This window comes from Natrix helvetica (assembly GCF_964273705.1).
Source record: "Natrix helvetica genome assembly, chromosome: 2".
Classification (NCBI taxonomy): Eukaryota; Metazoa; Chordata; class Lepidosauria; order Squamata; family Natricidae; genus Natrix; species Natrix helvetica.
Genome location: NC_138552.1, coordinates 245,981,682 through 245,998,972, shown reverse-complemented (window position 1 = coordinate 245,998,972; position 17,291 = coordinate 245,981,682). Strand labels below are relative to the sequence as shown.

General features: G+C 37.6%; 1 protein-coding gene across 1 annotated transcript in view; it reads left to right on the top strand.

Moving 5' to 3' along the window:
- The window catches only part of RCOR3 (REST corepressor 3), a 31,817-nt gene extending 17,108 nt beyond the window's left edge, over positions 1-14,709 (top strand). Inside the window, exons 6-12 of the mRNA XM_081941338.1 lie at positions 4,670-4,794; positions 6,080-6,158; positions 6,854-7,072; positions 8,649-8,726; positions 9,594-9,651; positions 11,308-11,546; positions 11,989-14,709. Coding sequence (XP_081797464.1) covers positions 4,670-4,794; positions 6,080-6,158; positions 6,854-7,072; positions 8,649-8,726; positions 9,594-9,651; positions 11,308-11,546; positions 11,989-12,333 — 1,143 coding nt within the window. The 3' untranslated portion in view covers positions 12,334-14,709. The remainder of the gene's footprint in view (positions 1-4,669; positions 4,795-6,079; positions 6,159-6,853; positions 7,073-8,648; positions 8,727-9,593; positions 9,652-11,307; positions 11,547-11,988) is intronic.
- Positions 14,710-17,291: the final 2,582 nt, after the last annotated feature.

The window sequence follows — 17,291 nt, the reverse complement described above, 5'->3', positions numbered from 1 at the left end:
CAAGTGTCAAGAGAGTAAGTGAATATGATTGACAGGCAAACTACAGTATGGCATGCTAAGAAGCACATTTTTCTTTCCCAAATAAAAGTTCAATCTGTTTTATTTTGATCTAGTGGACATATACAGAAACTAAACTGAAATGAAAAATTCAGATTCATTGAAAATACGATAATGATGCCATAGAAAAACAGTTTCCCGAAATTAAAGATTCTCCAGATAGGAGTTCATAACAAGTGACATAAATTGGTAAAATATGGGAATTAATAAAAGATGTGCAAACATTAAAGGAAATTTTAAAAATTACAAAATGGAAGAAAAGATACAAAATCATATTTCCTGTTGATTGCATTTAAGAGCATGAGAATGAAAGAAAGGTGACGTGAAATAGTAAATAAGCTCTTAGGAAAATTCTCACACTGAAAGTACTTGTCTCTGTTCTGGGGAAAGGAAGTAGGATCACTGCAGAAAGCTGCAAAAGTGATGAAGGGGCACTCACCCAGTCTCTTCTTAAAAGCAGATGTGTGTGTATGTGTAGAGACAGATACCGAGACAGAGACAGATACACAGAGAGAGAGAGATTATATTGATATATAATATTTCCAATGATTACTTGTTATTGGTTAAATTGTGCATTTGGTGCTAATTAAAACTGACCATATAGTTAACTAATTAGTGGAATACATGTTGATGTGTTATTTATTCTTTTTAATTTATAAAAGTTAAGATCTACATGTATTCATTCCAAATTTCCTTTTTTCAGTTGTGAAGATGTATTTAACAGTAATATAAATCTGTCTTTCAAGTTCCATCCCTTAACAGAAACTAGAACTTGAGCCGACTTTAGCTTTAAAAAATAAACTTTAGAAGTAAAGGGGAAATACTTGTTAGTAATTAGTAATAGATTTATAAGGCTAATGCTATTTCATCAGAATTGTCAGAGTTTGTTGCAAAAATTAAATCCAGAAAGCACACACAGATAACTGACTCAGCTGGATTCATTAACTTCTATTTATACATAAAAATAGATGAATAAATGTAGTATACCAACAGGTGGTTCTTCCAAGTAAATACAAGGCAGGAGAATTACAGGCAAACACAAGCAATTAGTTTCATATCAGCAGACAAGGCCAGACAGACTGCTAAGTTTACTTCTCAGAGCAGCAGACTGCTTAAGTTTTTTGTTTCAATTCTCTACACAGACTCAGATCTGTTTAAGCTCCCATTGGCTGACAGTTGCTATGCCTATTCATTTGCTGACCTTGTTCCCATGTCTCTCCCAGTCATGAATATTTTAACAATGATTAAGATAAATTTTCCTGTTATCGTAGAGACAGCAGCCAGACTGGGTATGCTCCATCCATTAACCAATCGGACTGAGTCTACACTTGTGATGTCATCGGGTCCTTGTGGCTCCTCCCCAGTTTTCGGACTCAGTCCAACCTGGACTGGCTGTGAGAATTGATCTCTCCTCCAAATTACTTAATTATATCTTTAATTGGTGAATTTTTGGGGGGAAAAATTGTTGTTCCTTTAAATTGGTTCCTTTAATTCTTTATTCTACAAATTGGAGGGAAATTCGAAACTGATCTCTGGTTGCCTCTCCTCAGCCATCTGATTGCATGCGGCCACGAGTTCGCTCAGGAAGCCTGCCTTGCAATCAGATCGGCCAGCTCACGAGCTACGGCTCCGTGGCTGGTTCCCCCGGCGCTCCTTGATTCTGGGCACTCGGAGGGATGCGTGACTGGCCGTTTCGCGCGCAGCAGTTCCAGGCGAGTCCAGTGGCCATTCTGCAGATCGCCTGGCCACATTTAGTATTGGTGGCCATTTTGTGGGTCGGAAAAGCCCGCGAAGATAGCGGTAGCCATTTTGAGGCTCGGAAAAGCCTCAGAGAAAAAAGAGTTGCCCATTTTGGATGCTTTAAAAAAGGCGTGAACTCTACAGCAGCCGTTTGGAGTGCCCAGCAATGCGGGATCACCCCAGGTGGACTGGATCAGGAGCGCCTGGCCAGCAAACAGGTGAGACCATTGCCTATCTTATTGGGGTGTTGATTTATGTTTGGGGAAATGGCTGATCCAGCTATGGATACGAATGCAGGATTAGAGGAGGCAGGGCCATCAGGGGCAAAGAGCAGCAGGAAGGGGCAAGCCAAAGAGGCCCCTTCCTCAGGAGTAAACCCCAAGGTCTCTAAAGCGACTACCAGGGCAGGAGAGCGCAGGCAGAAGGCCCTTGAGAAAGAATTTCAGAGGGCCCAAAAACAACAACATATTCTAACTGCCCAGCCCTCCTTCCCTCCGGCCTATTCAGAAGGGGAATTGTCTTCTTCGGAGTCCTCGTCTTCGATGGAACCTGACAATAGAGGCAATTTCTTTGATGTCCCTCTCAATAGGGACCATACCTTTGAATAGGCTTCCCTCCCGGTTACACATGGCTCTGGGACCCCCCACATCATGTACACCTCTCCTGCTGATAAGGCAACCATCATTGCTGAAACCATTAAACAGGTCATGGCTGCTGGCCTACAACAGCAACCCCAACCTGCTCCATCACATGGCCATAAGCATAAATCTTCTGCTGCGGCGCAGCAACCTGATCCCTCTGCCTCTACTTCTCAGGCCTCAGTTGGCGGGGAGCAAGATAAGCTGTGGGACTCAGACCTGTCTGATGACGAGGTGGTCATCCCAGATACCCCTGCCTTTACCGGATTATTCAAAACTGATCGTTTCAAGTCCCTCTACTTAAGGCCATTTCCTCCCCTTCCCCTCATTCAGAGGGTAATTCAAAAAATGCTGGAGCAGGAGGCGGAACTGTTGCTGCTAGCGCCGAATTGGCCACGCCAGCCTTGGTATGCCGACCTAGTGACTCTGTCAATCTCCACCCCATGGCACATCTCACGGTCTCTCCTGTCTCTACACCAAGGGTCAGTTTGTCATCCCGACCCCCAGTGGCTGTAGTTAACCGCATGGCGATTGAGCAGCAAGTCTTAACAGCCGATAACATCTCCCTCGACGTCATTGCTACTATTCAGGCATCATACAGAAGCTCTACTAACCACATTTATGATGCCACGTGGCGGACTTTTGCTCTGTGGTGTTTCAGCCAGACTGTTGACCCACTTAGGGCATCCATTCCGCAGATATTGGACTTACTGCAGAGGGGGCTTGATCAGGGACTTAACCCCTAACACGCTACGCCAACAGGTGGCCGCTCTGGCCTCCATTCTGGACGGCCTGGCATCCGAACATCTGCCTTCTCACCCGTTGATCCAGAGATTTCTCCGTGGAGCGTCCAATCTGCGTCCCCCTGCCATACATAGATATCCGACTTGGGACTTGCCTCGTGTCCTAGAGGCTTTGACTTCCGCGCCCTTTGAACCTATGAGATCCACTTCTTTGAAACTGTTGTCATTTAAAACGCTGTTTTTGGTGGCTGTAACCTCAACCAGATGTATTTTTGATTTGGCTGCTCTTTCAGTCAGGCATGATTTGTGCGTGTTCCATCCAGACCGAGTTGTCTTAAGACTGGACCCGACATTCATACCGAAGATCAATAGCTGTTTCCACCGAGGTCAGGGGTTGACCTTACCTGATTTCTGTCCGTCTCTCCATCACGAGAGGGAGCGCAAGTGGCACACTCTTGACGTACATCGTGCCCTCAAGATCTACATCGACCGCACCACCTCGTTCCGTCACTCAGAAGCTCTCTTCATCTCCTTTCGCCAGGCCTCCTTGGGTACCAAGGCTTCATCGTCTAGTCTGGGGCGCTGGATAAGAGTCTTATGAACGTCAATCCATACAGGTCCCTGCAAACATTACAGCTCACTCTACATGCAGCACTGCGACATCTGCGGCTTGGTCCACTCAAGCCACCTTGGAAGAAGTTTGCCAGGCGGCCACCTGGGCGTCTCCCACAGTCTTCATACGTCATTACAAGTTGGACAAGTACGCGTCGGCTGACGTGGCTTTTGGGCGCAAGGTACTACAACAAGTGCTTATGCCCTAACGGACCTTTTTTACAATTTCCCACCCTAGTGGACAGGCCAGTCTTTGGTACGTCCGTCTGGCTGCTGTCTGTACGATAACAGGAAAATGGGTGTTGGTTCTTACCCGATACGCTCATTTTCTGGTAGAGACAGCAGCCAGCCCTGCCCTGGTATGGGTCACGCGAGGGAATTCCTTGTGCGGAGGAGAGAGATACAGTGACTATGGACTTTCACTTTTTGCTCACAATTCTCACTTGAGTCTACAGTTTTCCTTCATCTGAAACTGGGGAGGAGCCACAAGGGCCTGATGACATCATAAGTGTAGACTCAGTCCGATTGGTTAATGGACGGAGCATACCCAGTCTGGCTGCTGTCTCTACCAGAAAAAGAGCGTATCAGGTAAGAACCAACGCCCATTCTGTTTTCTAAGATTAAGAAATAATATACATAAATAGTCTATTTTCCATCAAAAGAGGATGGACCTTTTATGGCAGTGTTTCTTAACCTTGGCAACTTTAGATGTGTAGACTGCATTTTCCAGCCAGAATGGTGACTGGGAAAGTCTGGGATTTGAAGTCCACACATCTTAAAATTACACCTTATGATTTAAGGTTTTTTTCACACTAAACTATGTGCCAATTTTCCCATAGCATTTATAACTAGTGTCTGCATACTCTTACCATGTTTCAGCTTCCGGACAAGACTATTGCAAGCCTTGTAAAATATTACTATTCCTGGAAGAAAACACGTTCTAGAACAAGTTTAATGGACCGCCAAGCAAGAAAACTAGCTAATAGAAATAATCAAGGTGATAGGTAAGTAATGAAATATGTGTTTTAAACAAGTAACCTGTTAGAGAGAGTAGGCATTCTGTTTGTTTTTGTTTACCTTTGAGTATTTCTAATTTAAGGGAATAGGTTCTATGCCAGTTTTGCCAATTTTGGTGCTTTCAAGTTTGTTGAAAGTGTAAGTCCCAGCACCGCAAACATTGAAATTCTGGGACTTCAAAGTTCCCAACATTTCTGGAGGATATCCAGTTGGAGAAAACTGTTCTATTTCTCTCTACCTGTTTTGTTAAGCAGATGGAAAGACTGCTTCCTAATATCAGAGCATAGAAGTTGTTAAATTATAACCAATAACAATAAAATGACATGCCATATACAGCATTTTTGACCTGGTGATCTCACATATATAGTTTTTCTATTGTTAGAAATAGCTGAACAGACACTTCTTAAAGTACCACCACCCCAAGTTGACTTTGCAAAATATTTACACATTTTTAGATATCTTACAAGGTAGACAGTTCTTTAAGATTTTTTTTACAGAGCCTGTTTCTATAATTACGTGAATTTGTTTTGATCATTGATAAAGCAGTATAATTTAAAAAACCTCACACATAAAGACAATTCACATTTTCTTTCCAATGCATGCATACAAGACTACAGCAATCAGTTGTGACTATAGTAAATGGTAGTCAACATTTCTGTTTCACACCAGACTTCATTTGTAACTGATTCAGATTTCTGAACAGATAACATATCCTTAGTTTAGGGAATACCACTAGTTCAGATACTGATTTTTCCCTCAACCTTTTTGTTTTCACAAGGCAAAAGTGAATGCTTTTTCCTACTCATCCCAATATTTCTGATTGCAGCAGGGCACATGACAAGTAGTTCAATCATTTTTTAGCCATTCCAGAGCAGGTATTTTCTTAAGAAAATTATTGATGATTGTGTGAAGTTTCTATTATGTTTTATACCTTCAGAGAAGGTTTCCTTAATTGCAGATTTCTTGTAAAATGAGTAGAGGTTTTTAACAGTCTTGCACATGGGACTGAGATGCTTTAAATAAACAGGAGATGCTTTGATTTACTTAGTATGGATATATTGCTTAAAGTCATTTTAAAACTAATATTAATATAATAAAGACATGAAATTTTAATAATTTGTAGCTGTGTATTTAAAAATAACTGAATTAGTACTATTTAAAATTAAAATGAAATTTTAACATGTAGAATACAATAAGCACAGTCTATTTGAGCACTTAATGCAGAAATTGAGTTGTGAAAGTAAATATTGACTAATCATTTTCAATCCTCAGTGATGATGATGTTGAAGAACCTCACCCTATGGATGGAAATGATAGTGATTATGATCCCAAAAAGGAAAGTAAAAAAGAGGTAATACAAACTGAAGTTAAATTGTCACCTGAATTGGAGGTTCTGTTTTTATTGCTATATTTTGGTCTTCGGATGCTGCAATCAGTGATAGGGATATTATGACATCATAAAAAAACTTTTTCAGGGATTTTCATCCTCTCCCTTACCCTGCATTTATGAGCAGAATTTAAGTTTTATGAGAGTATGCAGAGATTTAACATAATTAATTTCTTTTCCTGAAAATAGCAATAGCATTAGCACTTAAACTTATATACCACTTTACAGTGCTTTACACCCTCTCTAAGCGGTTTACAGGGTCAGCATATTTCATGCATATTTCAAATGTCAGCATGCATTGACATTTACACTAATAGATACAAAATGTAATTTAATTAACACTTATAATTATTCTTCCTGCCCTCTTGTAATGCAAATACATTTATTCATTCAGAAATCTCACAAACTACTTATCATTTTAGGGAATCATGGCAACATAATGTTTGAGAACTCCCAACTTATCTGATCACATGTCAGCCATGTGGCCTTTTTTGCCAAGGAAAACTTATACAGCTGATTTTATTGTGTTGTCTGATCATATGTGATATGAAAAATGTGTTAAAGATTTTAGAAAATTTGAATAAAGTGATACAATTAATGTGATAATTTGTTTTTAAAATACAGTATCATGCTTAATAGAAACTTTTTGAACATTGCAGGGGAATCATGAGCAGCCTGTGCAGTCCAGCAAAATAGGATTAGGTAGAAGAGAATATCAAAGTTTGCAACATCGTCATCATTCTCAGCGCTCTAAATGCCGTCCTCCAAAAGGCATGTACTTAACTCAAGACGACGTGGTAGCGGTTTCATGTAGCCCCAATGCCGCCAATACACTTCTTAGGCAGCTGGATATGGAGTTGATCTCATTGAAGCGACAGGTATTTAAATTATCAGGTTTACTTCTGTGTGTGTGTGTTTTTAATATTTTAGGTTCTAGTAAACAGGGTAATCTGAAACATGCCTATGGTAGATTGAAAATACATTCAGTATGTGAGTCTCTATTATGAATCTATTATTAAAATAGATTCATGAGTTGAGATTTCAGTATAATTATTGGTTTTCTCAAGACTACAGAGATAGCAGTTGCAATAGTATTTAGATTTACGTATTGCTTCACAATGCTTTACAGCCCTCTCTAAGCGATTTAGAGAGTCAGCATATTGCCCCCAACAATCTGGGTCCTCATTTTACCCACCTCGGAAGGATGGAAGGCTGAGATAGCTTTGAACTCATTAGGACCAAACTCCTAGCAGTGGGCACAGTTAACCAGCAATACTGCATTCTAACCACTGTGCCACCACGACTCTTAGCTAAATTTATTGACTTCAGTATGAGTAAACTCATTGTTTCAGTTTTACAGTATGATTTTATCAGTAACTTAATCCTGTATTGAACTTTTAGGAGTTAAGGCAGCAGTCTAGAAACCAGACAGTTTGGTGTTCTACTTCCGCCTGAGCCATTAAAGTCAACTGGGTGACCTTGGGCCAGCCTTTCTCTCTCTATTCCCATTGTGGAGAAATAAAGAGGAAGAAAGTGTGTTGGACTTGAGTTATTTATAAAAACAATAAAGGCAGAATATAAATAAATAAATAATTGTATATGATAGAAGTTCCCAAACTTTCTTGGTTCATGGCACCTTTAGGGTTTTAGGAATTTTTTCACAGCACTTTTAGTCCTGTAGTATGCACAGTGTCCAACAGATGTCAAGAATCACTTTGTTATTCCACAGAACCCTTTTGAGTTTGCTGTGGTGTCCAGGAATGTCATGCTTTGGTTTGGATCCATATAGCATTTTTATTTCTAGTAGACTCAGTCCCTTTAAACTGGAAAAAAAATGGTCTAAACAGATGATAAATAAAAGTACACTCTTTCTCATGCTTTTCCATTTTCAGCAAGATAAATGTTTAAATGGAGTTATGAGTTTACGTAAATACAAAATAGCATAGCGATAGTAAAACAGGAGAAAAGAGAAAACAAGTGGTGCTTCTATTCTGTGATGCTTAATCGTGAGAATTAAGGAGGCTCTCCAATGAAACAAATAGCCCTGATTCTTAACTAGGTATAAGCAGATAATGATGTTGGTCTCAGGTTTTATGCCAGGAATTCAAGATCTTGTTGGAAGCCACCATTTTATTTCTTGCTGTTTCTATACGCCACCACAATTAATATAGATTCTAGGCGATACATGGAAAGAAAATACAATCCTAACCCCACATTAAAAAAAGCAATACTAATAATATTTAGATAATCTCACACATTTTATTAACCAGATTTATTCTTTGTGCGTGGAAGCACACAATTGCGTTGCTCCTTAATACAAGCTTTGTCTCTTCAGAATTTTATTTTATTTCTGCTCAGGGCCTTTGGTTTAATTTTCAAGTAATCACTTAGCAGTGGATATTTACACTATTTTACAGCAGCTAATTTTCATTCCCGTTTTGTTCATTGGACAAGGTCCAGAATGCTAAACAAGTAAACAGTGCACTTAAGCAGAAAATTGAAGGTGGAATAGATGAATTCAAACCTCCTGAGGTGAGTCACTGAAATGTAGGTGAATTTTCAGTATTGCTATTGTTTGGGGAACTGAAGAGAATTCTTAAAGTATTTTGCTTTGATGAAAAAAAATGATAGAAACCCTATATTTTAAAGCATGTTTAAAATGTATCTAAAATATTTTATATGTTTTATTGAATGACAACATTTCATTCAATGCAAGTTCAAAAGCAAATTTCATTCCATCATAAAAGAAAGATGTAAACAGAATTTAACACTTAATTACTTTTTAACAGGGTTGCTCCAATTGTACTTTTCTACAATTAGTTGGCATACAAAAATCCAGTGGAAATTTCAGGGTACTTGCTAGTCTGTATGAGTGATTGTCTCATTTGTTTCAACTCTGGAGTGGATTAGGCCTGTAAGATCTGTTGCATTAAAAAAGAATGGAGACTGCACCTTTTTACAGGAAGGGCACTAGCTCAGTATCAAAGCAGTGCATTGCAGGCAGAGGGTTCCAACTTCCAAATGTCCCTATCATTTTCATGTAAGGTTCCAAAAAATTCTTGTTTAAATTTCGAAGAATCACTGCTAGCTTTAGATAATATGCTTTGGATGTCAGCTGTTATTACTTTAGCTAGCATGCCCAGTAGCAAGGGTTTGTGGGAGGAGTTGTTCAGAATATCTAGAAAGCATCAGTTTGCCTATCACAGAGATAGACCAAGAATCTAAATTTTTAAAAGATATTTTTGTATTCTTAATTCAGTTATCTGGGGAAAACATTAAGCTACTGAAATTGGCAAATGTAAATCTAGGTAATTGAAATGTGGCTTTGTGGCTGAAATTTTCACTGTTTTCAGATATTTAATGGTTTGCTATGTGCTGTCATTCTTTGTTTCTTAATAGGCAAATCAAAAAATAAATGCCCGTTGGACAACAGAAGAACAACTTCTTGCAGTTCAAGGTACATTAGTGTTACTAATATTTTCTTTCAGGTTGTAATTCTTGACATTCTGAAAAAAAAATTTTTTTAAAAATGTGGCCATATGTACTTGTGTTTGTTGGGGCAGGAAAGAGTGGCAAGTGAGAAAATGTATATCATGATACAAATGCCACAACATAGATATTTGCATTCAAATTTTGGAATGCTAATAAATAAGGATGGAATTTGCACTATGACATAATTTCATCATTTTAATAAAAGTCAGAAAATATGGATAATGTAACCAGTTTAAAATAGAATTAAGGAGGTTTTTTTTCTATGCTGCCTTATTAATACAAATTCTTTAAAACCTGTCAGGCATTACAGTTTATTCCAAACATGTAAATAAAATGAAAATAATAAGTTGAGAGATAAAATAGAGAGCAGAGATTCAGAGCGACTCACCCATCACAATCACGAGGACCCCCTTTGCTTAAAAGGAGGTAGCTAACTGCAAAAAGATGGGATGTCTTTCCCAGTGGGAAAGCTGGAAACGTTGAGGTGTAAACATTGTTTCGAGAAGGAATCTTGCTAGAGAGACTTCTGTTAAAAATTGTCACTGAAAAATTTAATCTTATTTTTCAAATACAATATATTTATCTGGAATATTGAAGATACTGTCCCAATTCTGCATGAACACAAAAAATCTATTGGTAAAATTATTTTTCTTGGCTGAAGTTCTATATTCATTTCCTTAGTAATGCACCCCTTTGAACCGATATAATAGTATTGGTTGGTGAACTTATTTCATGGACATCCTGAGTCTCTTATTTCAGTGTTATTTAATTCAATGGAGTAACATTTCAATCTGGAATCATCTCCATATCATAACTTCCAGTGGATTAGTGGAGTACCAGAACTTTAGAAATGGATTTATAATCATTTCTAAAATGGTGGGCATTAGTAACTTTTTAATCAAGGCTGTTTTGAGCAAGGTATGACATGCGTCTGGAGTCTGAGAACTGAGCAGTTCCCTTTGATAAAGACCATTAGGATCCTGAGATTTAGCCCTGATTGTTTAATAAAATACTCACTTGCTTGGCCCTATTATAACTTCAATTGAACTGATTGAACTAGTTTAATTGCTTTTTCACACAATGAGGTTGTTTACTGATGAATTTGCTTATCAACTAAATGAAACAGGCACTACACTTCACTGTTATTTATTCACTCAAGACTTCTTTTATATATCAGGGTCTACGTGAATCCATTTCTTTTGAAATTTGGCTCCAGGCTCATGAGTTGCTTAGGGCATCCGTCAGAACCCTGACATCTATAGCAAGCCATGCAAAAGTATGCAAAAACTCAGACATTCCACTGAAAGAAGAGGGCTTTTTCCCCAAAGAAATAACTAATAAACAGTTGTTCTGGTTATGATTTACCTAATTAAAAAGCTTTGAGTCAGATAAATGATACAGTAAATGAACTGTGGTATTCTTACAGCTATCGACATTCACTATATGACAATTTGATCAGTAAAATACACCAACTACAAACAATATTACAGTGTTTTCCCCTGTGATCAATCTTTATAGAAGCACTACTGCTTTTAAAATTGGGTTTCAGTCGTAGAGGACATATATATCATGAAGATTTTTACTTATTAACTTGAATCTTAATTATTTATTCTTTTTTAAGGTGTCCGCAAATATGGTAAAGATTTTCAAGCTATTGCTGATGTAATTGGCAATAAGACTGTTGGACAAGTGAAGAACTTCTTTGTAAACTACAGGCGTCGTTTTAACTTAGAGGAGGTATTGCAGGAGTGGGAAGCAGAACAAGGAACTCTGGCTTCTAATGGTGATGCTTCTGCTTTAGGGGAGGACACAAAAAGTGCTAATGTGTCATCAGGAAAAAGTACAGATGAAGAAGATGAGGTGTGTTTCTGTGTACCAAATCTTAAATAAGCATGAGTTCAGAAACGGCATTTACATTTCCTATCACAAAATGTAATATTTAACTTGCAATGGAATGCTCAATCAACAGTGTTGGAAGCTTAATGCCTCCTGGTTTATAGAGCTCTCTCCTCATTGGGATTATAATAGCCAAACACTTCCAGTCTGGGCTGCCTCGGATTCTTCCCACAGTTCTAATATCAAAAACATAGCTGAATAATCCTGAATAGTATTAGATTCTTTTTTTATATTGAAAATTTTATTTCCATACATTGCTAAATAATTTAGAACTGGTTGTTTTAAATAAGGGTTTCTTAACATGGCCACACTAACAGTGCTTTCCTGTGTCTGGAGGTAGCAGCAACCTCAACTGCATGATTATGAAGAATGGCTTCTTTTACATATTTTATCACTTTATTTATAGGCCCAGATCCCACAGACTCCTCATTGTGTAGGGTCTTCTCCACCAGCCCAGGTGTCTACTCCAACACCAGCAACCCCTGTGACAACTTTGAACCAGCCTCCTCCATTGCTTCGTCCAACCCTTCCGGCTGCTCCAGCTCTCCATCGTCAGCCTCCACCACTCCAGCAACAAGCTCGATTTATTCAACCAAGGCCAACCCTAAACCAGCCCCCTCCACCACTCATTCGTCCAGCTAATTCCATGCCTCCTCGCCTAAACCCAAGACCAGCACTGTCCTCCACTGGCGGGCCACAGCCACCTTCACTTATTGGAATCCAGACAGAATCACAGTCCCCGCTGCATTAAACTAATAGGACAGAACTATGGTATTTAAAGTAGTATCAGTGTCTATTTTCCTCAGCTAATGAAGAGGTGAAGGGAGGGAAAGCAAGCTTTCCACAGTATTGAACTGTCGCAAAGAAGAAGGTGGAAATGGATATATAATATGTGAATGATCTGAGTGAGAGAAACTTCAGTGCAGTAGATTATTGCAAAGAAAACCATGTCTACAAAGTCAGCATTTTACAAAGCTAACTTCTTTTTTAAAAAGAAAAGAAGAAAATTCACTGCACTATGACTTCAACTGGTTTTTAGTCTATTTATTTTATAAAATCCTTTGTATTCAACTTCATGGAAGTTAACCATCTGGATAGTGTAAGAGTTTCAATTTAAGATTCAAACAGGGCTGTAAATGTTGATAAACGGGGGAAATTATTTTTACATTTTCCTATGTTAGGAGCGCAAGTATTACTGACAAGCCTGCCATTCAGATTTTGACAGATACCCCCACTTCGTACATTTTTCTAGGCTTGTATTTTCTATATTTCTTCATAAAGTACTTTTCTTCAGTCTACTTATTGGAAAAGGCTTGAAGAGTGCAAAACTAAGGTACTAAAGAGGTTCAACTATATATGTGATCTTCTGATACCGGAAACATGAATTGCTAGTGCAAACTCTGTGATATAGACAGCAAGCGAGTTACCATTTGCATCCAACACTAGTAGCCAGGTGGCTAATAAAGTCACAGTTGTCTTCTTTTTAATAAACTTTGTACTACTTCTTACCTGAAATTTTATTCTATTAAGTTCTGGAAATAATTTAGCAAGGAATGCTGAATTCCATACATATAGGGGCATGGTGAAACAGTCAAATATTAAGAATGTTTCCTGCTTCATTTCTTGGGATATCTCAGTCTCTTTTTGCTGTTCCTTGCCGGTGCATGTCCTCTTTTTTTTTCTCTTGGCATCAAAAGATATGCCAATTCATGCGTTACTTAATCAGTTGCAGTTTCTTATCAAAGTGACATGCTTTTAATTTTGGGCAAGAAATACCAAGCAATGAAAATCTATTTTCTGAAAGGTGTGCATCTCTTTAATACAATTGGCTTCCCCACTTCTTACTAAAACAACAGTGTTTTAGCTTTCAAAGTTAAAATTCAGGATGATTTCATGTATAGCAAAGCTGTACTAGTCTCCTATGTACTGCATTTTACAGCTCAAATATCAAAACTTTTAGACTAACACTTTATCATGATTAAGGTGTTTAAAGGGATTTTGCCCATTAACTTTCATGTTCTTAATTTTTTAAAATTCTTATTTAAATCAAATTTCATTTGTAGTATATTAAATAGAAATTCCTTCAATGGATGTCTCTTGTACATTATCTGTATCCAACCAGAGTGTTTGGTTTTTAATACTGGCTTTTCAGTGGGGAGGGGGGGGAAAGCATCACTATCCCTTGCCAGAATTCTTGGTACTTCGCTATATTTGACCTTTGGTTCCAATGTCAATATTAATCCACTGGAATTCTTCCAATCTGCCATAGTCCTGTTTGTGCATTTTGGCATAACTCTCTAAATACCAAACTATTAACAATGCATCTTCAGTATTTAAATATGTAGATCAGGTTTCCCAGTGACTGTATTGTCCTTTTTTATTTTTTTTGGCTAACTTTTGTCTTGTCTCTTGTTGCTAGAACTTCAGTATGCAGAAGATTGGGTGCTGCCATTTAAATGGCAATTTTAGACTATTGAAACTATAACTGGGCACTTGTGTGTTTGGGTATGATGGTATGTAGCATAATACTGCTTTACATACGCTATGCCACACAGTGGCACACAGTGACAAAATGTTTAGCATTTGTAGTACTGAATATGTACATAGCAAAATGTCCTTTTAAAAAATTGTGTGCTTTCCAGATTAAGTGCATACAGCTTGCACGTCCTGTTTTGGGTAGGGGGTTGTGTTAAGCAGTGTTTTTGCCTGGAGGAGTGAAATGCTTGCTGCTTAATCAAAGAATTAAAGTTTCCAAGGAATCTGTGTCTATTTTTATGTACCTTGTAATGGTTTAAGATACTTAGGCCCTATACTGTGATTCTCTTCTAAATTCATTTATATTTTTTTAAAGATTAGAAATAAAACTATACAATTTTTTTTTCATTTCAAAGAAGTTTTTGTTTTGGGCAATATTATAAAAATCTAATTTGACTTTGTACCATTTCTACAAACCACAATCTATTCATCTTGGTTTATTTTTGTCACTTTATAAAATGTAAAAAAAATTGCACTCCCTTTTAAGTTGGGCAAAAATTTATTTCTTACAGTGGTTATGACAAATGTAACATTGCATCTTCTTTTTATGTACAGTTTTCAGTTACAATAAAGAAATATAAAAACTTTTAAATGAATGGCCATCTATAAGGCCTATGTGTATATTTGGAGAAAATATTTCTAGGCTAAAGTATTACGTGGTTGGAAAAGAGGTTTGTGACATACATGTAGACTGGTACTTGATAATATCCTTTTTTTAATTAATTATAAATTTAAAATGATGGAACACTAAATTCTTGATACTGCAGTTATAATATATTCTTAAACAGAAAAAAAGTAAAGCCTGTAAGACAGATATGTGGGACACACATTGTGTGTAGCTTTTAGAATCTAGGATTGCGTAATTTTGAAATGGTTAGATTTATTCTTTGATCCATTAATCTGTCACATCTGAATAATATAACAACATAATATTAATAAAAATCAAAGATTGGAGAAAAGTATAAACTATTCTGAAGTTAAGCTAATTGATGAAAGTTAAGAACACATTAGAACTTTCTGGAACTTTCTGAAGAGATTTTCTGTTAAAAATGGAGTATAAGCATAGAAAAGACTTCCATCAAATAGCTTTCTAATACTTCCTGGCAAAATCATTCAAAGACATGTGGCAATCGGGTTTGCAAATTCATTTGCAACATACATTTCTTTTTCATGTTTTGCTTTCTATATTCTATCTTCCCTCAAAGATGCCAAAGCTAATAATATGTATAATCTCTGATCATTATGCAAATAGATTTAGAAGGGAAGGGAAAATTGAAATAATAAAAAAGTTATCAAGAATTTTCTTTCATATTTTTTTCTTTACTTCTTTCCGAAGCCTAGTTATGAACATGGTAGATAGCTAGTTGTTTATTCATGCATGTTTGTATTGTTTTGATCCTGCCTTTTCATTATTTTCTACAAATAAGGCGGCAAACATCCAACACATCTCCTAGTTTCCCCACAACTAACCTGTTGGGTTGAGAGAGTGACTCACCCAAGGTAAGGCAGCTGACTTTTATAGCTAAGGCAGGACCTCAGTCTCTTGCTTTCTAGTCCAGTGCCTTAATCACCAGACCATATATTACCTTTATTAATAACAATTTGGCACTTTAGTGCTGACTATTTATTTATTACATTTATATGCCATCCCACTTGCTATCCAAAGTGACTAGGTGGCTTACAGTATTCCTATTTAGGAATATGAAATTCAATCAAAATGACAAAAATAGTACTGAATGTTGCAGTAGACGCCACCTTTTTTGTGCATGGGTGCACATTCTATTGCTTTCAAAATAAACTTCACCCTAAACTTCTATTTCCACTACTTATGTGTCAGTGGTAAGCAAAAGAAACTTGGCTAATTTCACATTAAGATTTTCCATAAAGTTTATTAGACATTATTTGATCATTAATCCAGTCTTTCACGTATCCTCCATATCTATCAAACCAACACCATTGGGAAAAGTGATGCAGACAAATATAACGTCAAAAAAATTGAAGGGAAAAACCCAACATGCTTTTAGAATAAGTTATGATTCAAGAGGTAAAACCAAGACTGAAAGTTTGAAGCATGATGCCTGACTATTGAGCAAAGACAAAGGTAAGAAAGGGCAGGGAAAGATGCCTGAATCATGAATACCAACAACTAGAGGAAAACAAGTAAAAGAAAAATGAGTTGTTTTTAAGAATATAGAACCCACAGGTAAATGTACAGATAAATAGGACTACTTAAGCCCTACTAGAAAAACCTCTAATAGAGCAAATGAAGATAAAAGATGGAAATACTATACAGTGGTCCTCGATTTACGACCACAATTGAGCCCAACATTCTGTTAAGTGAGACATTTGTTAAGTGAGCTTTGCCCCATTTTATGATCTTTTTTACTTCAGTTAAGTGAATCACTGCAGTTAAGTTAGTAATCCGTTTAAGTGAATCTGGCTTCCCCATTGACTGTCAGAAGGTTGCAAAAGATGATCACATGACCTTGGGATCCAGCAAGTCATAAATATAAACCAGTTGCCAAGCATCTGAATTTTGATCACATGATCATGAAGGTGCTTCAAAGCTGTGAAAAAACAGTCATAAGTGACTTTTCAATGGTGGTGTAACTTTGGTCACTAAATGAACTGCTGTAAGTCGAAGGACTACCTGTCCTAAAACTTCTGTACGGGGGACTGTGGATTTGCAGAAACATTTGTAGAGATAATGCAAATATAGCATCTGATTCTACTTAAAATGAGTTATGAGAATCAGTAGGGATCTCAGGCCCGAAGGTTGCTGTCTACACTGTATTTGCTTCCATGATTGGAACTATATAGATCGAGTGTCCAGTGCAGGGATGGTGTCACTATCCATTCCTAACAACAGGTGGCAATGTAATCATCACTGAAAACCTTAAAGGAAAGGGAGTTCCCCACTGTTCTAGGGCAGTCCGTTCCTCTGCCTGGGAACTTTTAGTGTCAGGAGATTCCCTTCAATATTCATCTCTATCAGAGGTCTTCAAACTTGGCGACTTTAAGACTTGTGGACTTCAACTTCTGGGAGTTGAAGTCCACAAGTCTTAAAGTTGCCAGGTTTGGGGATCCCCGATCTATATTGACCCACGCATTTCAAGTGACTCTCAATTCTTTCTTTTGATCCTGTACTCCTTCCAGAGGAAAACCCACCCGCTC